General features: G+C 42.5%; 4 protein-coding genes across 17 annotated transcripts; 2 read left to right on the forward strand and 2 right to left on the reverse strand.

Annotated features, from left to right (window-relative positions):
• Positions 1-2107: 2107 nt before the first annotated feature.
• LOC120545680 (caspase-3-like) lies at positions 2108-5212 on the forward strand. Its single transcript, XM_039780222.1, has 4 exons — positions 2108-2390; positions 3541-3704; positions 3975-4095; positions 4530-5212. The coding sequence occupies exons 1-4, from the start codon at positions 2195-2197 to the stop codon at positions 4838-4840; spliced, it is 792 nt and encodes a 263-aa protein (XP_039636156.1). The 5' UTR covers positions 2108-2194; the 3' UTR covers positions 4841-5212.
• Positions 5213-8517: 3305 nt separating this feature from the next.
• On the reverse strand, positions 8518-15344 carry LOC120545683 (homeodomain-interacting protein kinase 2-like). Of its 3 annotated transcripts, XM_039780232.1 has the most exons (11): positions 15260-15344; positions 14476-14644; positions 14093-14284; positions 13399-13580; positions 12600-12723; positions 12276-12386; positions 12101-12181; positions 10268-10422; positions 9660-9806; positions 8751-8818; positions 8518-8663 (listed from the first exon to the last, which is right to left on the reverse strand). In XM_039780232.1, the coding sequence occupies exons 2-11, from the start codon at positions 14635-14637 to the stop codon at positions 8554-8556; spliced, it is 1332 nt and encodes a 443-aa protein (XP_039636166.1). In that variant the 5' UTR covers positions 14638-14644; positions 15260-15344; the 3' UTR covers positions 8518-8553. The 3 variants fall into 3 exon arrangements, with proteins under 3 accessions (XP_039636166.1, XP_039636167.1, XP_039636168.1); XM_039780233.1 differs by lacking the exon at positions 12101-12181; XM_039780234.1 differs by lacking the exons at positions 8518-8663; positions 8751-8818 and having other exon boundaries at positions 9760-9806; positions 10224-10422.
• A 1008-nt stretch (positions 15345-16352) lies between these two features.
• Positions 16353-23795, reverse strand: LOC120545681 (tripartite motif-containing protein 16-like). 8 transcript variants are annotated; one of them, XM_039780226.1, is made up of 3 exons: positions 23752-23795; positions 19819-19934; positions 16353-18881 (listed from the first exon to the last, which is right to left on the reverse strand). In XM_039780226.1, the coding sequence occupies exon 3, from the start codon at positions 18579-18581 to the stop codon at positions 16914-16916; it is 1668 nt and encodes a 555-aa protein (XP_039636160.1). In that variant the 5' UTR covers positions 18582-18881; positions 19819-19934; positions 23752-23795; the 3' UTR covers positions 16353-16913. The 8 variants fall into 8 exon arrangements, with proteins under 8 accessions (XP_039636160.1, XP_039636161.1, XP_039636158.1 ...); XM_039780227.1 differs by having other exon boundaries at positions 16353-18884; XM_039780224.1 differs by having other exon boundaries at positions 19701-19934.
• A 793-nt stretch (positions 23796-24588) lies between these two features.
• On the forward strand, positions 24589-26515 carry LOC120545684. Of its 5 annotated transcripts, none has more exons than XM_039780239.1 (7): positions 24589-24751; positions 25362-25432; positions 25510-25838; positions 25922-26023; positions 26105-26158; positions 26230-26331; positions 26404-26501. In XM_039780239.1, the coding sequence occupies exons 1-7, from the start codon at positions 24612-24614 to the stop codon at positions 26428-26430; spliced, it is 825 nt and encodes a 274-aa protein (XP_039636173.1). In that variant the 5' UTR covers positions 24589-24611; the 3' UTR covers positions 26431-26501. The 5 variants fall into 5 exon arrangements, with proteins under 5 accessions (XP_039636173.1, XP_039636170.1, XP_039636172.1 ...); XM_039780236.1 differs by having other exon boundaries at positions 25510-25683; positions 25762-25838; positions 26105-26331; XM_039780238.1 differs by having other exon boundaries at positions 25510-25683; positions 25801-25838; positions 26105-26331.
• Positions 26516-27806: the final 1291 nt, after the last annotated feature.

Consider the following 27806-nt stretch of genomic DNA (forward strand, 5'->3'; position numbering starts at 1 on the left):
GTATAATCTATAGTGTTCTGGTTTCAGAATGATAAAGACAATTGAAGAACAAGTAGATATTTTCATGGCAACTATTTTCAACTATCATGTACTTGCCAAATGATGTACAGATGTTTAGTTATTCTATTATCTGAAATGTCTCGAAATGTAGTGCAAATAGCTCTGATAAATGGGATAAAAATCTCTGTGGGAGAAATCGATTTATAGAACAACTATTTTGATAATTAATGTATCAGATTGAAAAAAAAATCAAAACTTCTCTAAATTGCAGCTTGTTCAATGTGAATATTTTCTAGTTCCTTCACTCCTTAAGGCTTTTTTGTATTTTGATGCTTTTTGAAAACACTTTTGACGCATTCAAAGCTTTTGTTGATGCTTTTTAATACATTTTACAACGCTTTCAATGTTTTTTTTAAAGCTTTTTGACGATCGCTTTGGACGCTCTTATTCGACGGCCCAGCACAGTAAGAAATAGACAAACTTAGTTATTGCCAACAAGAACTTCTATATTTATATTATTATATTCATGTATAAATGTATGATCAGTAAAGTAACTACCTACAACAGCAGTCAAATAAATGTACTACTGTAAAAAGTACAGAAACAAAAATATAAATATACGCAGTATACAGTAACTTTATAAAACTATAAGGCTCTTCTAAAATAAGCACCTGACTTTCACAATAAAAGCAGGGAAAAAATATTGAACGTTTTAACCAATGTACAGCAGAAACAGATTAATAACATAAAAACGATAAAACTGCTAAAATATCTGCTGTGCTGTAGATAATCACTCTTATTAATAGTCAACACAGTTTCAGTGTCAGAGTCATGGCAGACGTTTTAAATATAATCACAGCCTGTCAGAAAGTGACAGCTCTGATTACGGAGCAGAACTCAGCGACTCTTTGACGAGTTCATCTGAATTAGATTTGACAAAACTGAGAGATGCCCGGTTCTCAAACCTGAAGAGGAAACTTACCGATGACGGTTGTTCTTCTCTCTGCAGCCTGTGTGTTTCTGCGTCTTCTCATAACGTCCAGCCAAGGATTTATCACCATGCTTCACTCTGAAGGACTTATTCATCCACTGCATAATGCCAGACGCCCATCTTTCTGTGCAGAAAGTGAGAAGAAGGATTACAATTTATAATGTTTTACAGAAGCTTTAACTGGAGCTCTGATTGGACAAAACTTTTAGTAAAACCTCCACTGAATAGTTTACATTTTAAAACAGGAAGTTAACAAAATGCTCTACAGGATTGAACTTAAATCAAATAAAGTTTTAGTTATTTAATGAGCATTGTTTGAGCTGAACAATTACTTCTGTTATTGCTGTGCACATAAAAGATACTGAACCTTGAAATAAGGGAACACAGCAAAACTAAAACAATAAAAAAGTTAAAATATATAGAAAAATAAAGACTTTTATTGTGTCGACGGTTTTAAAAGGCCTCAAAGCTCCAACACACTTCCTGTTTTAGCCGAATGACTGCTTTAATTTAGATTCAGATTCAGATTAGTTTAAAGTCAAACATGTTAAACATGAGGGAACAGACCCTCTAAACAATAAATATAAGCTATAATAAATAGTTAAATAATAGAGCAGCATGTTAAGATAACAGTGCATCAGTCTGTGGAGTAAAACGTGCAGAGGATCAGTAATTTATCAGTGAAAGAAGGCGTTTGACTAAAAACAGGCTGCATTCCAGTGTAAACATGATTAAAGGTGTCGTCAGGGTGGAGGATAAATACTGATCAATCATGTATATAAAGTATATATTTTTGTTTAATTATGTCTGTAAATAGACTCTTTCCCTGAAGTGGTAATGACTGTAAAACTCTGTTTTTATGTTCAGCAGACGAGCGCTGAGTCATCTGGAGAAACACACCTGAGGGAGCCGTGCAGAGAGGTTACACAGTGTCGTTTCCCAGCACAGAAGGAAAAAGACGAAGTTATGTAACGCTGCGAGATGTAAACGCATGTGATCCTTTAACATGTAACAGCCAGCAGAGGGAAGTCCATATACGGTCAGACAGGTGTGTCTGTAGGTTCACAACCGTGATGGGAGGTTTTGACCTGCAGAGACAGAGACACACAGAGACACAAAGACACACAGAGACACGTCTCTCAGAGACACACATAACAGACACACAGAGACTTTATCTTTCACCCAGCGAGCAGCAGCAGAAGGATGGATGACAGCGGGGAGTGTAACCGGGCAGTGCTGGTGTCTGTGGCCCAGTTTGTCCCTGGTGTGAGTCTGGGGAGGAGGCCTGGAGCCGACAAGGACACCAAGACTCTCCACCGCACCCTCAGCAAGCTGGGCTTCAAGGTGGACATCCACAGTGACCTGAGCGGGGACGAGATCTACCAGCTGTTTCTGAAAGGTAACACACAGCAACAGCATCAAGGATGTCAGAATTAGAAACAGAAAAACATGATAAAGTTTGAAAGGTAACACAGCATGAATAATGCCTGGATACAAATTCAGAACATGCAGGGGATTATTGAAACCCTCTGAGGTCTAAGGGCAGTTTCCTTCTTAAATTCTCCTTTTTAGGGTATTTGCATTTAACTGATCCCTATGTGTTTGATATTAAAATGTTCAGAACAAACTCAACTTTGTGTAGAGTGGAGCCCACATTCGTCCTAGAGTAATGTGTAAAGAGATAATTAGACCCTAAAGTTGAAGTTCGCTTTTTGAAATTCTTCAAATCTTTACTCATGTTGATGAATTGTTTTGGTGCTTGAAATGAGTTTACCAAATTCCTAGGTTCACAAAATAAATAAATTAGTAGATAGATGTACATAAAAGTTTTGAAATTAAGTTTTGTAATATTGCTTTTTGAGTAGAGAGACGTGTTAAACAGCCTAGGTAACACCCAGAAGGAATACTGTTTAATGTTTAATCTGTATTTATTGTGTCAGCTGCTGTCAGCTGACTCAGAGTTTCTAAATTTGTTGTAAAGATAAACAGACTAACTAATGCTGTTAGCTTTGTAGCATTCAGCATTATTATTCCACGTCAGACTTCTTTTTATGATCTGTTTGCTCTATGCTGACATTGTGTCTTTGTCTTTACATGGTAAGACAGGTTGTGTGTTTGCTTCTCTGTGTGCAGCATCAGCAGAGACACCCAGATATCAAACAGACTGAAGGGTCACGGAGAGATCAGAGCTGCTTATCACTAATACATCAAACTGTACACGCACACACGCTGACATTATTATTGGTCACGTGATCCAAATCTGACAAAAAGTCATAAAAATGTACCTGATGGACTGTAGAGCAAACTGTCTCAGCATGTGTGTGCGTGCGTGCGTGCGTGCATGTGTGTGTCATATATAGAAAACATGTCATAATATCTAAAGAATAAAGTTTACAGGACAAAAAGTTATTTTGAGTATTAAGTTTCGAAAAAAAAAAGTTTTGGAGAAAAAGTTGGAATATTTCGAGGAAAAGGTTGAACATTATTTAGATAAATGTTAGAATCCTTTGAGAATAAAACTCTGTGTGTGTGTGTGTGTGTGTCTGCAGAGAGCCGGCGGCCTGTGAAGGACTGTTTTCTGGCCGTCTTGTCGTCTCACGGGGACGAGGGATGCGTGTTCGGGGCTGATGGGAAACCCGTCCAACTGTGTCGTCTCTTTTCATATTTTGACAACGAAAACATGGAGAAGAAGGCCAAAGTGTTCCTTGTACAGGTCTGAGTCTTTACTGTTGCACACATGCATGCACACACACACACACACACACACACACACACACACTGTTTTCTGTAGTTGTGATATCTCTCATGTTCTCTTGTATGTTAAGTGTTTTTTCTATGTTTAACTACATATGTCGCTTTTTCAACAGCTTTGTGACATTTCTATCATTTTGTGTGTGTGTGTGTGTGTGTGTGTGTGTGTGTGTGTGTGTGTGTGTGTGTGTGTGTGTTGTGTGTGTGTGTGTGTGTGTGTGTGTGTGTATAGGCGTGTCGGGGAGGTGGTCTGGATGACGGTGTGGAGGTGGATTCAGCTGGTGACAGCAGAGACTTCTCACAGCATCTCTCTATTCCTGTAGACACAGCTGTGATGTACGCCACACCACCAGGTAAACACACACACACTACCTGTTCCACCACCAGGTAAACACACACACACTACCTGTTCCACCACCAGGTAAACACACACACACACACACACACACTACCTGTCCCACCACCAGGTAAACACACACACACACACACACTACCTGTCCCACCACCAGGCACACACACACGCACACACACACTACCTGTCCCACCACCAGGCACACACACACACTACCTGTCCCACCACCAGGCACACACACACTACCTGTCCCACCACCAGGCACACACACACGCACACACACACTACCTGTCCCACCACCAGGCACACACACACGCACACACACACTACCTGTCCCACCACCAGGCACACACACACTTCCTGTCCCACCGCCAGGTAAACACCTCTCAATCCTCCCCTCTTCTCCTCTGTTTCTTCCCTCCTTCCTCTCCTCAGGTTACGGGGCGTTCATGCACCCACTCGGATCCGTCTTCCTCCAGACGTTCTGCACTTTATTAAAGGAGGACGGCAACCGTAACCTGGAGCTGACGCGCCTGATGACCCGCCTCTCCCACCGGGTGGCCTACAGCTTCCAGGCCAAAGGGAAGTTCGCTGGGAAGAAAGAGATGCCGTGCCTCGTCACACGCCTGACCAGAGAAGTGTTCCCGTTCGCTGAGCCGAGGAAAGACAGCGGCGCCGCGGAGCTCTCGGCCACCTCGCTGCTCGACACTCAACACGTGTCCACACGCACTGCTTCCATCAGTTAGCCGCAGCTGCAGAGTGGACGTGACAGTTATGATCAGCAGGTATGGAGACGGCTGAGACAGACGAGATAAACCTGTTGGGAATGCCCTCACGCTGTCTGACATCCTGCAGAAAATCAATGTCATCAGGGAAATATTCTGCTGAGATATTTTGCACATACTTTACATACTCTGGAGGAGATTAGATATTTAAATGTAAAGCTGTAACTCCAAGAAACTCTAAACCATCAGGTAACATGATCAGAGTTTTAAGGTGAAGGATTTTGCCAGATGAAGGTCTAGTACCAAAACGTTGCCTACTATTACATTCATTTCCTGCAAGTTTGACAGTGTGCAGGAGTTTATTGCAGCTTATGTTTAAATATGAGAAATGTAAAGCTGTATTTAAAAAGGAACACGCCGACTTATCGGGACTTTAGCTTATTCACCGTAACCCCCAGAGTTAGACTAGTCCATACATACCCTTCTCATCTCCGTGCGTGCTGTAACGCTGTCTGACGGCTCCAGCAGCATCAGCCCATCACAGAACAGACAGGTGAATGGTTCCAGTAATCCTACTGCTCCCAATAAGTGACAAAATAACGCCAACATGTTCCTATTTACATGTTGTGATTTGTAGAGTCACAGCGTGTACAAAAAACAACGTAACATGAGACACCGCCATCTTCTAACCGTAAACAAACCGGGAACTATATTCTCAGGCGGAAGAATATAGTACTTGGGCGGAGTGATATGCTCGCAGCAAGCCTGTCTGAGAATATAGTTCCCAGTTTGTTTACGGTTAGAAGATGGCTGTGTCTCATGTTACGTTGTTTTTTGTACACGCTGTGACTCTACAAATCACAACATGTAAACAGGAACATGTTGGCGTTATTTTGTCACTTTTGTCACAATTCGGAGCAGTAGGCTAGTTGGAACCAGTTACCTGCAGGATCTGTGCTAGGCTAAGCTAATGCTGGAGCCGTCAGACAGCGTTACAGCACGCACGGAGATGAGAAGGGTATGTATCGACTTGTCTTACTCTGGGGGTTACGGTGAATAAGACAAAGTCCCAATAAGTCTGCGTGTTCCTTTAATGCACCTGTGTGCTGATGTTTGAGTGTGTAAACTTGCAAAGAAACTCTCGCATACTGTCTAACTACAAACTACACACTTCTGTCTAAAAGTGAAACAATGGGTTTGAAAGTCCAAAGGTAGGGGAACGGAGCTGAGCGATGAGCACAGAGTACCATGTTACTGTGTTGTAATGCTACCTAATGTTAACATGTCCTGTTTTTACTGCAGCTTATCAGCATCCTTCCTCATCTGCTGCTTGGACTATTTCACCTGTAGTTATAAAATAAGGACATTGACTGTCAAATATATTCATATGATCTTTTATTGTGTAACATGCTTTTTATCTACCATTTAATATTGAACATTTTGGTGCTCCGTAATTCATCTAAGTGATGACGAGATGATGCCTCATGAAGTGGTGAAGCTTTCCAGCAAAGTGGTTCATTTCTCACGATACCACCGGTTGGCCAAAGAACGTAACAGGCAGATATATTACCTATGATCTGATATTTTGCGCAAGTAAATGCTTAGAAAATGATGATCAATTTCCACGTAATCCGTTCATATCAACACAGTGTGTCTTGTGTGTGGTATACTGTCACTAATGATTGTATAACATAACTGTATAATAAATAGATTGCCTTGAGAGGAATGTGGCTATCAAATGTGTTTAAGTCAATCCTTTGGTCATAATGTAGTCTGGATCAACAGCGCGTGGCTCACACTCCGGATGTCCCTCTTTCTGTGTGTCACCGTTCTCAAACTCCGTTCTCTTCGGGAAACTACAACAGACACCGAGCTAGCGAGCTCCACGCTGAAAATGTCAAGTTGTGAAGAACATTTGGACGGTGCAACAAGGCAGGTCTGCTCGGTTCTTTCGGGGAATGATTGGAAAGATTCTCTTTAACTGGGACGTTTTTGGAAACGATTGATGGGATTGCTGTGGACGAAGTACACACTGAGATACACTGATCATGATATGATAATGGGGCAATATTAGTTGTATAAGACTAGAAAGTACCAGTGGTTCAACAGGGCAGAGGGCAGTGAATTTGCTTGTGTAGATCATGGATGTGTAATAAAGCCATGTGGTATTGACAGGCAGCGAGGCTTCAGACGTCAACGATGACGTAATTTCTCTAAAAAAGGATAACAAGCTTCGATAAGCGCTTCACACAGAACTTCCGGGATTTCTCGACACAAGCTCCGAAGCCTCGGGACAGGATGTAACGTCACAAGTTATTCCACAATCTGTAGCAAACCTGTTATGATCGGCTATGGAAAGTAAACCCAGAGGTAGAAGTCAGTAACTAATGCAGAGATTTAAGTGAAGTCTACAAAAGGATTGGGACATGTAGTGTATTGGTCCACATTCTCAGTCTCATTGTCTGTGTGTGTTATAAGAATATTAAATACATTACGAGAATGATAAGACATTGAACCTCAGCAGAACTGAAAGTAGATGGACAACTGTTACTTAAAACAAAACTGATATTACAGGCCGAGACACATTTACTCACCTGTAGCTGCAGAGTTACATCATCGTCTGCTGACACACTGATGACTCATCAAATAAATACAAACCTGCATTATTATGTAAGATAGTGAATTACAAATTACAGCACTTTATTTTTTGAAATCTGGTTTTAAAACCTGCAAACTTTTACTTGTAACTGCTTTATCCTAAATTATTTATCAAATAATTTTCCTAAATTTTCTGAACATTTTATATTTTCTTTCTATATTTCTGATTGTATTTTCTGTGTTCTGTTTTTGTCTTTCTGACTCGCCACTCAATGATCTCTCGAAGATAAAGGTTGAATGAATGAATTAATGAATGTATATACATCATATATATACACAGTGTAGACATAAGTATAAATATTAATAAACTTTAGGTCAGATAATGAGCCTTAAAGATAAAGTAAACTTTAGTTTTGTCTGAGTTTAACATCAGTTAACATTGTTTTTTTTCTGGCTTGATTCACAGTACGTTCCATTTACCTCGGAAGATGGAGCTAGGATAGACGTCACACTTTTGAATGCGTTCGAAGTCGGATTTTCATTGTTTTCATTAACTCTAGCCCAGTTAGCTATTGTTAGCAATGCCAGTTTATAACAACGCATTGCACTGTATTTTGTGCATACAAACAGTGTAACATCTCCACAGATAGAACGTGGACAGCTCTATGTGTACGACTGATTTAGTGAGACACAAATAACAAACAAGTGCTTATAACTGTATGTTACAGCTTTCACTACTGTTGATACAGGGCCCGCCATGTTGTATTTTTAGCTTGTTTTTTTTGGGACGTTTTAGTCGCCATTTTCATTCGTTTTTCTGCATTTGTGTCACTTTTTGTAACGTTTTCTAAACTTTTTTTCAGCGTTTTTGTCACTTTGTATGGCGTTCCTGATGCTATTTTAGAGGTTTTTGTCGCTTTTTCAAAGTTTTTCAAAGTCACTTTTTCAACATTTGTCACTTGAAAAAAAAATAAAAGGTTTTTATATTAAAAAAAAGCAACAAAATTGTAACTTTGGTGTGCATGGAGGATTTATCTTGAATATAAACAGTATAGACAGAAGTATCAATATTAATAAACTATAGGTCAGATATATAGTCCGATTTATTTTTCTGTGAGCATGTTTGGTTTAAAACGTCATGCTAAAAACAGAAAGATGCAGCATGAGCCGAAGGTGTTCTTCATCCAAGAGAAGAAGATACCGTTCTTCTTCTTCTTCCTCCTCCTCTTCTGGGTCTTTATGTCATCTGCAAATTATTAAACACTAAACATCTCGGCCGCCTTTCAAATAAACAACAATTCAGACACAACAGGAAGTAACCGTGGTAACTCACACATCCAGGTTGTTGAGTCGCTGTCGGTCACTTTTACTGTGGACGTCTTGTTCCGCTCTGTCTGCAGACTACACACACACACACACACACACACACACAGTTAGTGTTATTATCCAACACAGTGTGGGAATGTAACTAAGTACATTTACTCGAGTACTGTACTTCAGTCCAAATGTTGAGGTACTTGTACTTTACTTGAGTCTTTTCTTTTCATGCCACTTTCTACTTCTACTCTGCTACATTTCAGAGAGAATTATTGTACTTTTACTCCACTACATTCATCTTACAGCTTTAGTTACTTGTTACTTTACACAATACAACAGAAACAATGAATGTCGGGGAAAAAAAGCCACAAAAAGGACAAAGAAACAAGTCGAAAATTTCTAAGAAAAGGTGACAAAAACAGCTGAAATCTAAGGGCACAAAATTGGTTAGGGCCGGCTCTGCTTCTACCTGGAGGATGAGTTTCATGAACAGACAGTTACAACACATTCTCACTTCCATCGCGTCAAAAAGTGATGCTTGGTCCAGTGCTTTTGGTATTTGTTTCAGGTGCAAAAAGTCTCCTTCAATGTCATATTTAGTTGCAATTGGTCGGGACCCTTGGCGTCCCTTTTTGGCGCTCTGGGTGGGGACGTACGTTACAGTGACGCGTGTGAAAAGAATGGGACACAATCCCCGGTCTCCTGGATGAAATTCTTGTGTTGCGGATTTTCGCTCTTTGATACTCCTCACTACCGTTGTCTCTCCTAATACTAAGTCATCTTACAGCGCCGTGGTGGAGCTGCTGCTCTGCCCGGTGTGTTTCATACAGTCGCTAAAGGGTGATTTTCTGGTCAGTATCTAACCTGACAGCCACTGACCAAGCTTCAGTATTTGACAAGTTGGTAGTGAGTTAGGAGGTCTCACCATATCCCAACATCACTGTCCCTCTGCAGTGTGTCCTCAGCTGCTGCAGGACGAACCATGATAACACCGGATGGTAGCCGTGTGGAAGCTGGACTCAGGCCTCTATTTGTGCTTTTCGTGATCATTTTCAACCAGTTCTTCTTTGTTCTGGGTTGGAAACAGGAAACAGGACTTACCAACACAACAAGCAAGTATGCAACTCAATCCCTGAACAAATTGTAAGTCAATCACTAACTTAAAATAAAGGCACTAACAAAACAATGCATTCTCACGAACGGGTTTGTATGATATCGTACAAAATGATGGAAACTGCTGGCCAGCTGCGTGACAGTTAAGTTTAGCGGTCTTTACAGTTACATTTAGCCAAGAAAAGGGGAGTGTGAGCCAGGTACAGAGCACCGTGAGGTCATTGTAGTTTGAGTACAAAATGTGAGCGTCATGAGGAGACAACAGCTAAACTTAGACACCAAAATGAATAGTTAGGATTAGAAAGTTTAAAAAGGATAGTTTAGATTAAAAGAGCAGCCCCCTTAAACAGTACTACGAGGATCCAAACACACACACCCTGACACACACACTCTCTCTCTTTCTCCCTCTCTCTCTCTTACTGGGAGCAGTGGTAACCCTTGGCGATGAATGGATGAGTGAGGACTTCTCTGGGAGTGATCCTCTCCGTCTCGTCCAGTTTCAGCATAGCCTCCAGGAGTTCAATACACTGCTCTCGCTCGACAGCCTCAGACTTGTTCTTCCTCTCCAGACGCAGCTAGTTTAGGAAACAACAGTCAAGTCCTCATGATTCATGAAAACACAACCAAAAAGCTGCAACTTTACACTAATGGCAGCTGGTCACATTACACGACTGTCTGCGATATTTGTGACACTTTATTTTGACCTTTTGGTCAACGCTTTTCAACGTTTTGTTGCGTTTGTCGACACTTTTTTCAATGCTTTTTTTCTACGTTTTGTTGCCTTTATTGACGACTTTTTAACGACATTTTTGATGAGCGTGTAATCCTGTTAGTTTGAAGTTATGGTTTGAACATTACACTATTGACCTGCGACAGGAAGGCATACATTCAAGACATTTTATAAGACAGTCTGGTCTCCAAAACACACGCTGGAAAAAACCAACAGGTCCTCCAAACCATACAAGGATACCGGTGGTTTATTCCCCCCCTCTAATACGACCCCCAGGAGTATTTTCCATTTTCATATCTAAACCAGAGAAGTCAACTATTTGTCACCCAACATGGTTTGGACTTGCAGACAGGTCTGGATGTTTAATCTCCTGGATATCTATCGGGGGTCGGCGACATTGGTGCATCGCTTCAGATTGCATCTTTGACACTTCCCACATAGCCAGTGCTGATTTGACTCTGATCTGCTGCTTTTTGAGCTTCCAAGTCTCTTATTTGATATCTCCTCGCTCCTCGCTTGAACTGGAAGTTATTCTGGCCTTCCGTCTCAAAAGCTCTTATTCCTGCCGCAAGGGGCGGGGAGGGAAGATGGAGGATGGATCTCTAAGGGGCTATGAGTGAGGATGAAAGAGGGATCTCTGAAGAGCTATGAGCGAAGATGGAGGATGGATCTCTGAGGAGCTATGAGGGAAGATGGATATCTGAGGAGCTATGAGTGAGGATGGATCTCTGAGGAGCTATGAGGGAGGATGGAGGAGGGATCTCTAAGGGGCTATGAGCGAGGATGGATCTCTGAGGAGCTATGAGCGAGGATGGAGGATGGATCTCTGAGGAGCTATGAGGGAGGATGGAGGAGGGATCTCTAAAGGGCTATGAGCGAGGATGGATCTCTGAAGAGCTATGAGCGAGGATGGAGGATGGATCTCTGAGGAGCTATGAGCGAAGATGGAGGATGGATCTCTGAGGAGCTATGAGCGAAGATGGATCTCTGAAGAGCCATGAGCGAGGATGGAGGATGGATCTCTGAGGAGCTATGAGGAAGGATGGAGGAGGGATCTCTAAAGGGCTATGAGCGAGGATGGATCTCTGAAGAGCTATGAGCGAGGATGGAGGATGGATCTCTGAGGAGCTATGAGTGAAGATGGAGGATGGATCTCTGAGGAGCTATGAGCGAAGATGGATCTCTGAAGAGCTATGAGCGAGGATGGAGGATGGATATCTAAGGGCCTATGAGCGAGGATGAAGGAGGGATCTCTGAGGAGCTAAGAGCGAGGATACAGAGAGCAGCCTTCCCAGAATCTGTGCAGCTGAAAGCCTTTGCTAACTCCACCAATACAGCTGACGAACAGAAAAGGATGTCTTATCCCTCTAAAAAACATTTCCTCTCTCCACGCATGATTCCTTGGTGGAACAGACTAAGATGCGAGGAAGGAAAGCAAGTGAAGGAAACGTGGATGCAATTTAAGGATGCAGGACTTTGTATGCAAAAATGAGGGCTAAAATGGTGATGTGAAAACTTGCTACCTGTTTCAGTTCATCCAGAGAGGGATAAACGCCTCTGCTGTACTTCCTGCTATGGGATTCTCCCCAGTACTCCTGTTGTGTCTAAAAGAAGGTTTTAAGTATTTTAAATGAATCAAACTGAATAACTGTTAAATGTTGGGAAGTGTAAACCTAACTATCAGAGATGATGTGTTACCTTGAACCTCCAGCTGTTAGACTCAGTCCTGGTGAAATACCACAGTGTTTTTTGTCCGTTGTTAAGAAGACGCTCCGCCAGTGGACCCAGGAGTTCAGCGATGCACTGCAGCTGCAAATTAAACACAACATCGCATGAAGACATACGTTTTTCCTTCTTTTGTCTAGATGCTTATGCTAATAACTCACATCACAGTTAACGCACAAAGTTTTACTACTTCTTTCTGTGATCCTGAAAGTACACTTAAAGCTGTTTCAACAATAAATAAATGCTTTGTTTCCTCAAAAACACAAAAAACTAAATGGTGTACTGGTGAGTACTTACAGCTTCATACTCAGTTTCTCCTGAGAACAGGAGACAGCCGTGCACCATCTTGGCCATCAAGCAGCCCAGTGACCACATATCAATCGCCTCGGAAAAAGGAAGGCCCAAAACGATTTCTGGAGATCTGAATATGGAAGGAAAGCATCCCATAGAGAAGCAATGCATAAATGTCACATGTTAAAGATTCGAGATTCATCTTGGAGAGGAACATCTTACAAACTACAGGAACAGGAAGTATAATGGAACGGGTTTGTATGATTTAGTACGAGAACTTATGCACAACAATTCGTATGATGTCCTAAGGAACCAAGGCAACTGCCGGGCGATCAAGTGACAGTTGTGTGGTCTTTACAGTTAAATAGCCGAGAAACGTTGATCATCCTGCGGCGAAGACAGTTAAGTTTAGACACCAAAACGGCAAGTTAAGATTAGAACAGACTGTGGTTTGGATTAAAACATCTGTCCCCTAAAATAGTACTTCCAGGAGATGAACACCTGTTTCCGGGGTGAAAGTCTTGTGTTTTCTCCTTAACTTCTTCAGGACATGAACTCTGCTCCCCGGCTTTAAAGCCCTGTGTTTTAGGACCCAAACATCCCCCCGATCTCCTCCCTATGAGGATCTTCACGCTCTTATACAGCAGCAGTCAATTTGGTGCTGACAGTAACAAATGTGTAAAACATACCAATTACAGTGCTTTCAAGAGCTATATGTACAAATGCTTCATGAGCAACATCCTGAATCTGTAACATCAAACTCACTCCAGAACAATAATGATATTCGTGTTTCTGTAGATCCTACCTGAAGCAAAGAGTTTGCAGAGTCACGCCTTGCCTGGCTTCAGACCTCGGCATGGCCAAGCCGAAGTCTATGAGCTTGACTGCGAAGGGTCGTCTCCGGTGATCCACCAGCATGATGTTGTCCGGTTTCAGGTCAGTGTGGATCACGCCGATGCTCTTCAGCGCGTCCAACGCTCTGGCCAGCTGCAAGTACACGGTCAGGGAAACAGTTCAGAGAACACAACGCAGTTCAAAGTTTTTAGAGCTTTCCTTTCTATTCGATTGAAATACCCCAAATCTTTTAGGGTTTAAAAATAACTTCAACTTTGTGTCATTTCCCCTCAGTTTCTCTGACTGGACCTGCAAACGGTAAAAGGCAACAAAAATGTCAACAAAAACGAAAAACGGCAACAACAAAAATGGAAAAAGCACAGAAAAAAAACATTGAAAAAGGGACTAAAACATCAAAAGAAATCTTCCCAAATGTAAAAAAAAAAAAAAAGACAAACGGCAGAATAACACGGCAAAATAAAAGACAAACGTTTCGATGTTCCCCAAATGATGCTCAGATTTTAAGGCCTCCTTTACTACATTTATTGAAAAATAGTGCCTACAGGTCCCGTAAACAGAGCATGCCCCCCCCTCCATGTTTGGGCTGAGCCCTGAATGTTTACAACGTCTGGCTCCATCCCTAGCGATGGATCTACGGTTGGTACCTGCTGGATGACGGTGCTGACGTCCCTGAGACGCATCGGGGCGTGGTGGGTCTTTAGGATGTAGTCCTGTATGCTGATGTCCAGCGTCTCCAACACCAGCGCCCGCCCAAAACTCGTGTGGAACCAACCGAAGAACGTGACTATGTTGTGCTGGTCGAGGTTTAGGCGCATCAACGTTTTCAAAATGGAAACCTGGAGACACATGGCGAGTGGGACAGTTAAGGTAACTGATGAAAGATTATTGAAAAAGACAATTGGCGAACAATTAGATACTACTATATATATATATATATATATATATATATATATATATATATATATATATATATATATATATATATATATATTTCTTCTTACAGCTGTGAACATTCAAAGTGTCTCACCTCCTTGCTGTCATAGTCTGAGAATTTGGGGATCTTTACAGCCACGGTTTGTTTGGTGTCCTTGTTCCAACATTTCACCACCTTCCCGAAGCCGCCCTCTCCCAGATCCTGGAGGAACTCGTACTGGCGGGGCAGCTGCAGGGCGTCCGGGAAAAGAAACATGAGGACACTAGAGAGAAGGAGAAGAGACTTTCATACCAGGATCATATACAGTGTTGTATCGCCTAAAATGCTGGTCTCTGTAAGAACTGGGGTTCATGCACCGATCCCATACCACGTCATTTAGCCCCTAAGAAAATCAACTTAAAAGTAGTTCATTTATGTTCTTTTCCTGTTATGAATCACTGTCAAACTGGATAATAAATGAAGTTCCGTGGCATTTATGGTTTGAGTTTGTTCGTGTTTCACAAAGAGTTTAACAACAATGATAGCAGTCGTATCACATCCATACAGGGATAGTAGTATACAGCTGTTAAAACATAATTTAATAAATGACACACCGGTATCAGATCGGTACTCCGTATCCGCCAATACGCAAGTTCAGATATCGGAATAGTTTTCAGGAAGCAAAAAAGGGTATCGGACCATCTCTGAGTGCATCTCCAGCAGGTGTTGGGACCCAATGTTTGGTACCAAGTAGTTAAATGTTAGCTACTCTTTAATCTTGCATTGCCAGACCTTCCTCCACAGCGCTGCGGAGGAAGGTCTGGCGATTCCACACAGCATTCCTGGATAATATCAACCTACGTAAGATGCTGCATCAAAGAGGAAGTTAAAGACTTACACATATCACTGTGGCTCATCTACAGTCCTGTTCTTTGGATCTCTGGCAGACAGATTTCTTGAACTCGAGGGCAGCTTTCTGTCCATCTGCTCCCAGAAACATTTCACCCAGAACTTCAGACAATAGTTCTAGAAGGTTTTATGATGTCAGGAGCTTCCTTTCTAAAAGGTAGCGTTTAAATATCAACACAACAAACCGTTCTTCCTTTAATGGTATTCAAATATAGCCTGACGTGGTCATACTCAGATTCTAGTATTCTGAAACCGCTCCTTTGGGCTGTGATTATGGGGCGTGTTCCAACCGAACCAGGAAAAAAAAAAATGCCTCTGCATTCAATGGATAGACCTCCAGCCAATCAGAGCAACAGAACTCAACACTGTGTATCGTCTCCATAGCAACCACTCTTTGCACAATGCATTTATTCTAACTTCCGACTTTTAGACATTTTTGAAGCTGGATATATCATTTGTTGCATATAAATATAAATGTGGATAACGTTAGCGATAGTGACATGCTGGCTACAGGTGCATTTCTAGAGATGAATCGGCGAAAACAGGTTTTATTTCTCCGATTCACAGCTTTGTTCTAGCGCTGCTGAGCGCTCCCTCTCTTCAGTCTCTCTCTCTATCTCGCTCCACCATATAACGCTCTCTCTTCAGTCTCTCTCTACCTCTCTCCACCATATAACGCCACCATGCTTTCGGGCAGTTGTTGAGGCTCCTCCGCTGAGGATTTTGAAATGAATGCGCTGTCGATATCTTCTGTAACAGACGCGATGGTGGAATCTACACATCAACAAATTCAACCCAAGCGTTCTTTGGGGACGTGGTTGATTCTGTTACTGTTGATCATCTGTCCGACAATCTGATTGGTCCGAACAGATCCTGTTCGGGCAATAATTGCTTCTCAAAGGAGCGACTCCAGACCGAACTTCCCAACCTCGAATTTTGTGGCCGGGGCTAAGTTCGGCTGGCATCCAGGCTAATTCAAATGCACACATTAGTTGGGTGCAGGGCTGCAACTAACATCAATGATCTTCTCGTTGAAAAAAAGAACAAGAATGTCAAGTTTTATTATTTTTTATTGTAGCTTTTTTAAAACATTGAAAATATTTCCCTTTTGTGTACTTTGTGTTTTTAATACTTAAAAAAAAAATCGTCCATTACGTGTGTCTCTGAGAGACATCGTGTCTCTGTCTGTGTCTCTGCGTCCCGTCTGTCTCTGCAGATCAAACCGTGCCAGCACAGCTGTGAACCTGCAGACACACCTGTCTGACCGTTATGGACTTCCCTCTGCAGGTAAAATAACAGATCTCAACTGAGCACATTGAGAGCTTCTGGGGCTCCCCAAATGTTTTTCTCAAACAAAAACATCCCATCACTTCTGAAACATCAATACAAGCAAAACGAATGTCCAACAAATTAGCAAAAAACATTTCGAAACGCAAATAAATGTCGATGAAAGTGACAAAAAATGTTGATAAAAGCAAAAAAATAAGAAAATGCAACAAAAAATGAAAAAAAAGCAAAAAATGTGTAAACATGAAAAACGTCAACAAAAATAGAATGTCACAACAATCAGCTCTCAGCAACAAACATGGAGATTATAAGTCGAGGGGTTAAAACACAGAATTTAACCCTTAAATGACTTCTGTCTATTTGAGTTTACACAACTCAGCAGAGGCTTCATAACAATAAAAGCCAAGTCCAGCATAGAGCGGCTGAGTGAATGTGGTCTGGACTCTGTGGAGGAGAGTCATGGTTTTAGAGACGCTGTAGAAGGACAGAATACCTGCACTGTGATCCAGGTACACTCCTACTCTGGAGGACCAAGGACCTGAGACGTGAGTTTGGACATTGTTGGACCAAAATGTGTTGTTACAATCTAACGCCCAAGATTTGTTATTTCGTCCAAATCTACATTCATCCCAGTCATCCGACCTCCCTACTCTGCTGATGTTCTTGTATGCGACTGCTACATAAACTCCTCCTCTCCCTCTCCTCTCCACCTCCCAGTAACAACGTCCAGTCAGACTCTCTCTACTCAGGACCTGACACCAGTTAGTGAATCTGTCTGGGTGACTAGAGTAAGAACGTTGTCTCATTAATGTTGCTTTCCTGTTCCCCTCAGATAATAACAGATGTGTGTGAGCTGTGTTTGGATCCAGTGTGATGTCACGTGAATATTTTAAGAATCCAGCTCTGGTCTTGGGCTCTGGTTGTGACAGTAAAACGTCCACTTCAGTCCCTGTCAGTGAGACGTTTGTCCACTTCTCTCTCAGGACGTCCTGTAGTTTATCTCTGACTTCTGACACGGCCGCTGTCACGTCCTCAAAGCAGCTCAGAGGAAGGATATGGATGCTGGATGCTGATTGGCTGAGTGGTGACAGTGAGGGGTAGTTGTGTAGAAACTGGTTGTGATCCTCTGTGTGTGAGAGCTTCTTCAGCTCAGCGTCTTTCCTCTTCAGCTCAGTGATCTCCTGCTCCAGCTTCTCCTGAAGCTCTTTGACTCGACTCACTTCACTTTTCTGCTGGGATCTGACCTGCTGCTTCACATCAGAGCTTCTTTTCTCCAGGAGACGGATCAGCTCAGTGAAGATCTTCTCACTGTCCTCCACTGCTTTATCAGCAGAGAGATTGATGGCCTCCGCCTGCTGTTGAAGCAGCTTCACATCTTTCTCTCTGTCCTGGATTCTCTGCTGGATGTTTTGTTGACTCCCCTCGAGCTCTTTCTGCCTCTCAGCTCTCTCTGCTGCAGCTGAGACTGTGTCGTGGCCTTTATGTTCCTCCACAGAGCAGAGATAACAGATAAGCTGCTGATCAGTACGGCAGAACATCTTCATCACCTCATCATGACGAGAGCAGACGTTCTCCTGGAGCTTCTTGGACGGCTCCACCAGCTTGTGTTTCTTGAATGGAGCTGATTCAAAATGAGGCTGAAGATGTTTTTCACAGTAAGAAACCAGACAGATCAGACAGGACTTGTGTGCTTTGAGTTTTCTCCTGGTGCAGACATCACAGGCCACATCTTCAGCTCCAGCATAGCAGTGATCAGCAGGAGCAGCTTGGAGTCCAGTCTTCTTCAGCTCCTCCACTAAATCTGCTAACATGGTGCTTTTCAGCAGGACAGGCCTCGGTGTGAAGCTCTGGCCACACTGAGGGCAGCTGTAGCTGTACTTACGATCCTCTTCATCCCAGAAGCTTTTAATACAGTTCATGCAGTAGCTGTGTCCACAGGGAATAGTCACCGGATCCTTCAGTAGATCCAGACAGATGGAACAAGAGAAGGTTTCCCGGTCCAGCTGAACTCCTTCCTGCGCCATTTCACCTCTCGTTCAGTGACGACTGTCTGTCTCTTTGTGTCTCTGTGTGTCTGTGTCTCTCGGTCTGTGCGTCTGTCTCTGCAGGTCAAACCCTCCTAGCACAACTGTGAACCTGCAGACACCGATCGGAACGTATATGGACTTCCCTCTGCAGGCTGTTACATGTTGAAGGATCACGTGTGTTTACATCTCGCAGCGTTACATAACTTCGTCCTTTTCCTTCTGTGCTGGAAAACGACACTGTCCAATCTCTCTGCACGTCTCCCTCAGGTGTGTTTCTCCAGATGACTCGGCGCTCGTCTGCTGAACATAAAAACAGAGTTTTACAGTCATTACCACTTCAGGGAAAGAGTCATACATTTACAGACATAATTAAATAAAAATATATACTTTATATCCATGATTTATCAGTATTTATCCTCCACCCTGACGATACCTTTAAGCATGTTTACAGTGGATCTATCAGGCTGTCAGGCTCCGCTCCTGTGGAACCAGCTCCCAATTTTGGTTCGAGGGGCAGACACCGTCAGCACATTTAAGAGTAAACTGAAAACCCTCCTCTTTGATAAAACTTCTAGTTAAGGAGTGAGGAGTTGCAGCGTCCGCCTAACCCGGCCCACCTGCTTCTCTTCATAGTCATTAGATTTATTTATCATATAATCAATAACATAGCGAGAGTAGAGGGAGGCAGGCCAGTGCAGCCTGATCTGGCACCTCTCTCTAAGCTAACCTGCCTCTCTTAGTTATGCTATTATAATTCTAGACTGCCGGGGAAGTTCCTTCCTTCCTATGACACACTGAGCTGCTCTCTCATCTCTGTTTTCACTGGTTTCCTTTTGTATGCATCCTGTCCCAGAAATGCTTGTTACTAACCTAGCTCTGGGGAGTTTACTCCCCGGAGTCCTTATGTTCTGCGATTCATTGCAATGCCCGGCCGCGTCCTGCTGCGTTGGGCAGGAAAGCATCAGCGGTCACAAATGTGGAAACCTCCCTCGCCCGAAGAGTTAGTTGCACCTGCTAATACCCTTTTAACAGGTCAAGCTTTTTCACATAACTGGCAATGTCCACATTATCAACCCAGGGAAGAGGATAACAATCTGGCTTCATGACCCCATTCACCTTTCGAAAATCTGTGCAGAATCCCTCAGAGCCATCGGAAGTTATCAGCTAGGAGACACAGCGAACTCCACGATCTAGAGCTAGGGTCCGCAATGCTATACTCAAACATATAATTAACCTGATTTTGCAAACAAAGGCGCTTGATGAGATAGACTCTGTAGGGATGCTGCTTTATTGGCGGTGAATCGCTCACATCAATGTCATGCTGCAGCACATGGGTTATAGTTGGCACATCTGAAAACAGAGAGATGTGAGAAGTTATTAGACTGAATCTGAGTCAAATTCGGAAAACACTCAAGTTTGGACAACATTTCAGAATTTTTAAACCGTCCTTGGACAACGGCACTGGACTGACCAACAACATCCTCAACATCAGACATAAAAGCCGTCAGGGCTACAGTGGAATCAGCACCGGACAAGGCCACAGTTGCCTGGGCCTCATCATTCATTTCAGCACTGGACAGCGCCACGACGCTTTGACCGCACTGACAGAGGACTGAGGGACAGCTTCCCTGTCCAGGTATGGCTTAAACATTTATCTACTTCGCAGTCGACGCTCCGGAGTGGCAACTATGAAGTCCCGGCCGCTCACTTTTCTTTGGACTACATATGGGCCATCGTAACGAGCCTGCAAGGCAGAATCAGGAATGGGCAATAAAACCAAAACCTTATCACCTGGACTGAAAGATCTAGATACTTTTAGCATCCAAATCAAACCATCTTTTCATCTTTGTTGGAGCAACAGACATGTTCTGCTTTGCCAATTCACAAGCACGGTGAAGCTTGAAACTAAAATGACTGACATAATCAAACAAGTTCTATGATTTATTGTCATCCAGCTATTTTTCCTGCGAGAGTTTAAGAGGGCCACGCACAGTGTGTGCAAACACTAACTCTGCTGGACTAATGCCCAAGGACTCCTGAACCACCTCACGGGCAACAAAAAGGAGAAGGTGGACACCCTCATCCCAGTCCTTACTGGACTCAAGGAAGTAAGTGCAGAGCATAGACTTTAAAGTCTTATTGAATTGTTTGATCGCCCCCTGACTCTCTGGGTGATATGCGCTAGAGTAACAGTGAGTGACGTCAAGCTGCTTCTTTACTTTTGAAATTGGAACCCTGGTCAGTTTTTATTATCTTAGGCAAACCAAACACCAAAAACAATTTCACCAGTGCTTTCACTTTTTACGCATTGGATATGGCTTCTGGAAACCGAGTTGCCGAACACATAATTGTCAAAAGAAACTTGTTGCCTGATTTCGTACGTGGCAAAGGACCAACACAGAAAAACAATAACTCGCTCAAACGGTTTCGTCACTACGGGAATCTGATAAAGTGGGAATGGCGGAATGGTTTGATTCAGTCTACCCGAGATTTGACAGAAATTACATGTTTTACAGTATTGTCGCACATCATGTTTAAATTCTGGCCAGAAAAAACACCGCAAAACGTGATCATACGTTTTATTTACTCCTAAATGGCCTGCAAGCAGATTATCATGAGAAGTTCATGCCGGTGAGTTTTTGGAACTACAATTTGAGTCACCACACCCATGTGCGGATACGTGCGGCAGTATCCATTCATGCACCATCCTTCAAAAAAGTAACCAGTGGACATTTTCTCAACTTCATCCGCTGGAACCGTATCAAAACAAGAAGCTAATGACCAATCATGTTTTTGTTCAAAAATCAGCTGCTCCTGTGACATGCACACTTTAGAGCTAGGCTCTTTAACAGGAGAGGAAACCGCCAACGCTACATGAGTGACTACAGATGGAGACGGAGCGGGAGAAGCGACTGCTGGTGAGGAAGCCATGAAGTCAGAATCAGCCATGAAACTGTCAGCTAATTCCACCTCGCCCCCGTCATCAGGCAAACCTTGCTTCACTCTCGGAGACCTCGCACGAGTGACAGCGCAAACGGATAACACCTCTGTGAACCTCTGCTCCAGGTCATCTGGGTGCTCAGAAAGGGGAACCGCAGTAATTTCAGGATTTAATAGCACTTTGCCCCCAGCCAAATCGTTGCCCAAAATGAAAGACACCCCCTCAATGGGAAAATCCGAACGTACTCCTACACGTCCACATACAAACTCCCAATCAAGGTGAATAGCATGCAACGGCACGCCCCCAAAATACTGCATACCAAAGCATCAGAATAGACAGGTTTTATCTGAAAATGGCAGCACGCCTTCCAGAATGACTGACTGAGTAGCTGCACTATCCCTCAGCATGGTATCAGGGATTTTGGGGTCCTCTGACAGCGACACAAAACCTTTCATGATAAATGGAGCATACACGTCAAGATCAGGTATAGCTGAAGTAGACTGTTTAGACAAAGGCTGTTGTTCTGGCAAGGTTTCTGTTTTCATCAGATTTACTGCCTTTGGAGACGTATTTCGTTTATTCAAGGCAAAACATTGATTTATGATGTGGCCATGCTTTTTACAGTAAAAACAGACTGGTCTGTCTTTAATGTCAACAACTTCCTTACAGTTAGCCTTAATCTCACACTGAGAGTTTGATTTTACAGGGAAAGTAAAAGATTTGGCTACAGAAACACCATGTTCAAAAGACAGGTGAGATTTTTCAAAGGTGTCTCTGTGTGAGGATGTACTCATCAGCTAGGACAGGACGCTGTCCTAGCTGGACACATAGGCTTCTTGAACCTTGCCAGTGAACACACACACTGCAAAAGCAATAGCCAAACTTACGTAGGCCACTTACACGCTCAAAGTAAAATATTTATCTACATCCCCCTCACCAAGGAGGAACCAAACAAATACACTTGTTAATATCAAATTCATGCAACTGAGACACCATGGGTGAGGAGGGGGAAGACCTCTCCTTAATTTCAAGCTCCTTCAAATGAAGCCGTCAGTCAACCTCAATTTTGTGGGATTGCAATTCATACTCAAGCTCTTTTTCTTTTACCGAAAAGAGCATTTCAAGTTTTAACTCCTTCAGACGGAGTTGTACCCCGCATTTTCTTTTCTAGAAGGAAAACTCACAGTGGCAACACTCCTTTATCAGTTAAAGCAGTCACCAACTCAGATTTTATCACCTTCTTTTTCGCCTGTTTAGGCACAGTGATACCAAAATGATCGACAATAACAACCAAATGCTCTTTTGTTAAAGGATGTAATTTATCAAGGCTCGGTTGCGCTACAAATTCATCAACATTAAACTCCATTGTCAAGACAGAATAGCACAACACCGACTAACCGATCGATCACTATAAAAAGAAACTGCAGTGTCTGAAAAGGTATAACGGGCTGGAAAAATATACCACCCGAAAAATGACACAGCAAACAAAACAAAAAAACTCAAGGAGCACCAAAAATCAATAGCATCCAAACATGTGCACGAATTAATAACAAAACACATGAAAAGTAGGCAATGTGAAGACACAGTAAACAACTCAAAGTAGCCTATCAAAGTAACCATTCCCCCAGAGTCAAACCTTGCTTCAATTAACACAGAGAGAGGGAAAAAACTACTATGATACAGTTTACCAATGCAAGTAACTGCACCAAAAGCAAAAATGCACAGCTACACGCTGAGGCAAAAAGCAAAAGCCATCAACGCTCCACCACACTTCAAAGCCTACAAATACCACTCAATGTGGAAAACTGCGTTTAGACGAGCCCCCAAATATGTTACGGCCTCCCTTTAAAGAAACAAAAAAAAGGCTCAAAAGGGATTGGAGGATGCAATATATAAAAAAGGATGCCAGACACAAGGTTAACAATTAACCAACAAGTTTTATTAAATAAGGCAAAAATATTCCCAAAAGTAGCAAACAAACAGAAACCAAAGGGAGTGGAGACCACGACCAAACAGAAAAAAGATGGGAAGACGCTGGACAAACCTCACAATGGGCAGTCGCTCCCCGCGTCTCCCCCTAAATTACCTAAAAAGGGTAAACTAATCCTAGAACAAACAAAAGAAACGAATAATTGAACTACTGGTACTCTCCAGCCCAAACTAACAATAAGATAAAATCACAAAACTCCAGCACCTAAGTGTGCATAGAGGTTGGGAAACACAAACCTGCTTCTGGCAAAACCAGGTGATAGTGTGTTGCTGATGTGATCTCCATGTGCCTCTGTTCCTTCACTCTGCCTTCTTATCACCTCCCCCACTCTACCTGAGCACTGATTACACTCAGGTGTGCAACAGGCAGAGGGAGGAGGGCAGAACGAGGGACAGAGACAGACAGAGACAGAGAGAGAGAGAGAGAGAGAGAGAGAGAGAGAGAGAGAGAGAGAGAGAAAAAAAAAAAAAAACAGGACACACACACACACCAGGGGCACATGCATGTAACAACGGCGACCAACAGATGGAGACAAATCATTGGTCTGGTTATCTGAACTGTACTTGAGTCTTTTCTTTTCATGCCACTTCCTACTTCTACTACACTAGATTTAGGAGAGAAATATTGTACTTTTTACACTGTTACGTGCTCCCTGCCCTGTTCTCTTTCCTCTGTTTGTCTCAGGTGTGCCTGATTGCTGATTGAGCATGGCCCCGCCCCTGGATATAAGAGGCTGGAAGACAGAGATCCCTGTCAGAGATTGAAGCAGCACGGATCATCATTGTCTTTTGTTGTTTTGTTATCTTTGCTTTTGTGTTTCATTGCTTTGAGGATGGAGGTCTGGGGGGTATTCCATCAACGTAGCTAAGAATTGCCAGACTTAGGTGTAAGCTTGAAGCTTGACTAAGCTCCACTTCCCAATCTAGCTCCAAGTCGTTCCATCAAGTGAAATCAGCTGGCTCCACTTGACACTTAGTCAAGCCTCACCTGTTAAGCCTCAACTTGTGCACGCCCACAGGGAAAATAAAAAGCCCATTCTAGTGGAGAACAGAAACTGTCCAAAATGCCGAAAAGCAAGGGAAAAGAGCGTGCAGAAATGTTCTCTGCAGCGGAACAAACCCTCCTCATGGAGGTATATGAGGATTACAGCCACATAATCCGAAAGAAGGGCAATACTGCGGCAATCAATAAAGCGAGGGATGTGGCGTGGCAGAATATTGCCGACAGGCTGAATGCGTAAGTGATAAAGAAATTTAAGTATTTCAGCATCATCATGTTATATAAATCCCCCATCAAAGGGACAAAATATATGTAGACAATAATCTACCAATTGATTTCTTGATGGTTTTTGTTTTAAACTAATCAATTATGTGGACCTATTAATGCAACCAAATCATTAAAATTAAAAGGAAAATCCCTAAAGAACAAAAAGACAGCCCTAATAAGTAACATTCATATGAACATAATTAAAATAGCATTATTGTTTCCCTGCAATTTATGTGAAATTCTCCATATTTCATCATTTGGCAGCCCTAGTAGTAATGTTAGAAAGTGATATTCCTCACATTCATCAACTGATTGTTATGCAAATCGATGGGATAGCTTTAATTGATTTCCTTGCATTATGCTTATTATTTATCTAGAATCATTTATCAAATCAAGCAATTCAATGGAGATGAGGACCCCTGTTACAGTAACTAAATTGAATCCATTGACCGCAAATCAATCATCTATCTCCTGTCAATCGGAGGCCCTAACCCTTGTTACATCAAAAGAATGATTATCTCTTTAAATTGCCTCTATGTATGAAATATGCTGTGTGTCCCTCATGGTTATGTCTCAACAGAAGCAATCTCAGTAGCCAGAGGAGGACCGGCCACCAGGTCAAAATCAAATATAAGAACATTCTTAGCAATGGTAAGTGTTCCATAATGTAATGTGAAATGTATCAGTCAAAATAGATGCGCAGCTATGAATCTATACATGTCTTGCAGCCACCAGAAAGCAGACTGCATCCATGGGTACTGGTGGGGGACCGCCACCGGAGGAGCTCACACCAGCTGAGATCCTGGCCCTTGGGATAAATAAGGGGCCCAAGATAGTTGGGATCGAGGGGGGGAGCTCCTCCAACCCTGTGGCCCCAGAGATCCGGGCCCCATATGTTGAAGGTATTGTCAATCACTGCCCCTATTCTGGTGACAGACCCTCATTAGGGATAACTAACTATGCAGCTGTGTGTCTGATAGTGACAGGGGATCAAATTATTCTCCTTGACCCACCACAAGTGCACATTGAGGATGCAGCCGGGACCCAAGTCGACCCAGTAGGTCCTAACCTGTTGAAACATTGCACTACATGCAGTCAGCCCCCTCCCTCTCCCCCATTTAACTGTTTCTCTATTTGCAGGGAGAAGGCCCAAGCCAACAGCCACATGATGATGATGATGATGATGATGATGACTATGACGATGATGAAACGCTCACCGGTCGAGACAGTGAGCTCCAAGATGTAAGCCTAATCATTAATGTACTGGTTGTGTTTGAAATGTTGAAATCACACCTTAATAATGTACCACACACCCTCCTGCAGGAACCTAGGCCTTCCCCAGCTGGCAAGAGGACTACATCTGCTGGACGAAGTGAAGTGAGTAGCCATTCCCTTTTACCCACCATTAACTGCATAGTTGGTTGCACTGACACATTAAGTCATCATAGGACATCCGTGCAATTTATAAGCGGTATCTCCTCCATGCAACGGAGTATAAGAGGCTACAGATTAAGAAGATCAAACTTGAGATCAGGAAGATGGAAAAGGATGTAAGTATGAATCCAAATGCACAGCAAAAGAGGTCATTGTACTGTATTTAATGTTCCATTCTGTCTCCACAGCCTGACCTGCGTGACCCACCAACATAACCATTTTATTTTCAATGCCTCAATTTCCTTTGATTATATTTTGTTTGCTAATTAGTTTAATTTTGTATTTATTTGTGTCTTAATTTTGTGATAATGTTCTTTAATGTACTTATAATATATAATTATTAGTATAAATGATAAAAAAAATATTATATTATCATTCCATGACAGTTATGTGACTCTGTTTCTGTTTATTGGACATTCTTTGATCATAGATGGTACTAAGCTTCACTTTTAGCCTGCTACAGACCAGGTTTGCCTGGCAGCATAAGTTACCATGGTTACTTGGCTGGCATTCACTTTAGCCACCTTAGTGGAACAGGGTTGAGGCTCAGATTGATGGAACGGAAACCTGAGCCACAGTTCTGGCTTAGCCATGGTTGAGGCTTAGCCAGAGTCATAGTTTCCATGGTTACTGAGTTGGGGCTAATCTCAGCCTCTTTGATGGAACCGAACTCTCACTCATATTAGCCAGACTTGGCCATTTAAGCTTGGCTTTGCCTTTAGCCTGCTTGATGGAATAGGTCCCTGGTAGTCTACTTTTCGCGGCTTTATTTTGTTATTAGTTAGTCTACTCTTTAGTTAGGGGGGGAAAGTTCTGGGTCCGACAGCCCTTGATGGGTTGGCCTAGGCTTCTTCTCTTCTTTTGTTCGTTTTGGCCAGATCTCCAGACTCCCATAGTTGTGGTTTAATTAATTGTGGTTAATTTGTGATTAAACTTTGATCTACTTTTACTACCCTCGGGTTTGGTGTTATTATATGTTGATGGTCACCTTTTTAAATAGTGTTTGTTTGTTGTGGCCGTAACAACACATAACAGTTGTTTTTTCCATTGCTAAACAACAGTGGCCACAACTGGAGCTACATGTGCAAAACTCTAACTACAGTCTGCACAGCAGCAGTTCATGTGAACCAAACTTTAGTTTGTTTTTTCATTGCTTGAACACAGTTGTATTGCGCTGGGTTTACCTTTTTACAGGTAGATATATCTGGCAACCCAGCCTGGCTGTCAAACTGGGCAGTTGATAACCACACACAGGCCAAAACACAAACAGACATTCTGTCACTGAACAGAAATTTCAAAAGGAGAAAGTACTGGCATTAGCATTGTTGTCAGAAAAGATAGTATTTCAATTTAGCATGTTTCCTTAATATCTGATGCATTGGGGTAATTTTTTGATTTATTACAGTAAATTTATATTACATATTGGACCTTTAATAATTCCACATTGTCAATAAAATATAGATTTAGGAAAAATTCTCATTAACTTCTCAACAAACATTTGACCAGTAATCTCATGAAGGCTTGCTTAGTGTTGTGAAAGTGTCTGTCACGTGATAATGTGAAAGGTCATCATGTGACGTGGGGTGGAATT

Source organism: Perca fluviatilis, chromosome 17 (genome assembly GCF_010015445.1).
Source record: "Perca fluviatilis chromosome 17, GENO_Pfluv_1.0, whole genome shotgun sequence".
In the NCBI taxonomy this organism is placed as follows: Eukaryota; Metazoa; Chordata; class Actinopteri; order Perciformes; family Percidae; genus Perca; species Perca fluviatilis.

Coding starts and splice junctions, on each gene's coding strand:
- LOC120545680 (XM_039780222.1), top strand. CDS start 2,195: ATGGATGACAGCGGGGAGTGTAACCGGGCAGTGCTGGTGTCTGTGGCC. Junction 2,391..3,540: donor CTACCAGCTGTTTCTGAAAG/GTAACACACAGC, acceptor GTGTGTCTGCAG/AGAGCCGGCGGCCTGTGAAG. Junction 3,705..3,974: donor CCAAAGTGTTCCTTGTACAG/GTCTGAGTCTTT, acceptor GTGTGTGTATAG/GCGTGTCGGGGAGGTGGTCT.
- LOC120545683 (XM_039780232.1), bottom strand. CDS start 14,637: ATGTTTCTTTTCCCGGACGCCCTGCAGCTGCCCCGCCAGTACGAGTTC. Junction 12,724..13,398: donor CTGCAAACTCTTTGCTTCAG/GTAGGATCTACA, acceptor TTCCATATTCAG/ATCTCCAGAAATCGTTTTGG. Junction 10,423..12,100: donor CTCTGGATGAACTGAAACAG/GTAGCAAGTTTT, acceptor TTCCTAAACTAG/CTGCGTCTGGAGAGGAAGAA.
- LOC120545681 (XM_039780226.1), bottom strand. CDS start 18,581: ATGGCGCAGGAAGGAGTTCAGCTGGACCGGGAAACCTTCTCTTGTTCC.
- LOC120545684 (XM_039780235.1), top strand. CDS start 24,612: ATGTTCTCTGCAGCGGAACAAACCCTCCTCATGGAGGTATATGAGGAT. Junction 24,752..25,361: donor ATTGCCGACAGGCTGAATGC/GTAAGTGATAAA, acceptor ATGTCTCAACAG/AAGCAATCTCAGTAGCCAGA. Junction 26,332..26,403: donor TCAGGAAGATGGAAAAGGAT/GTAAGTATGAAT, acceptor CTGTCTCCACAG/CCTGACCTGCGTGACCCACC.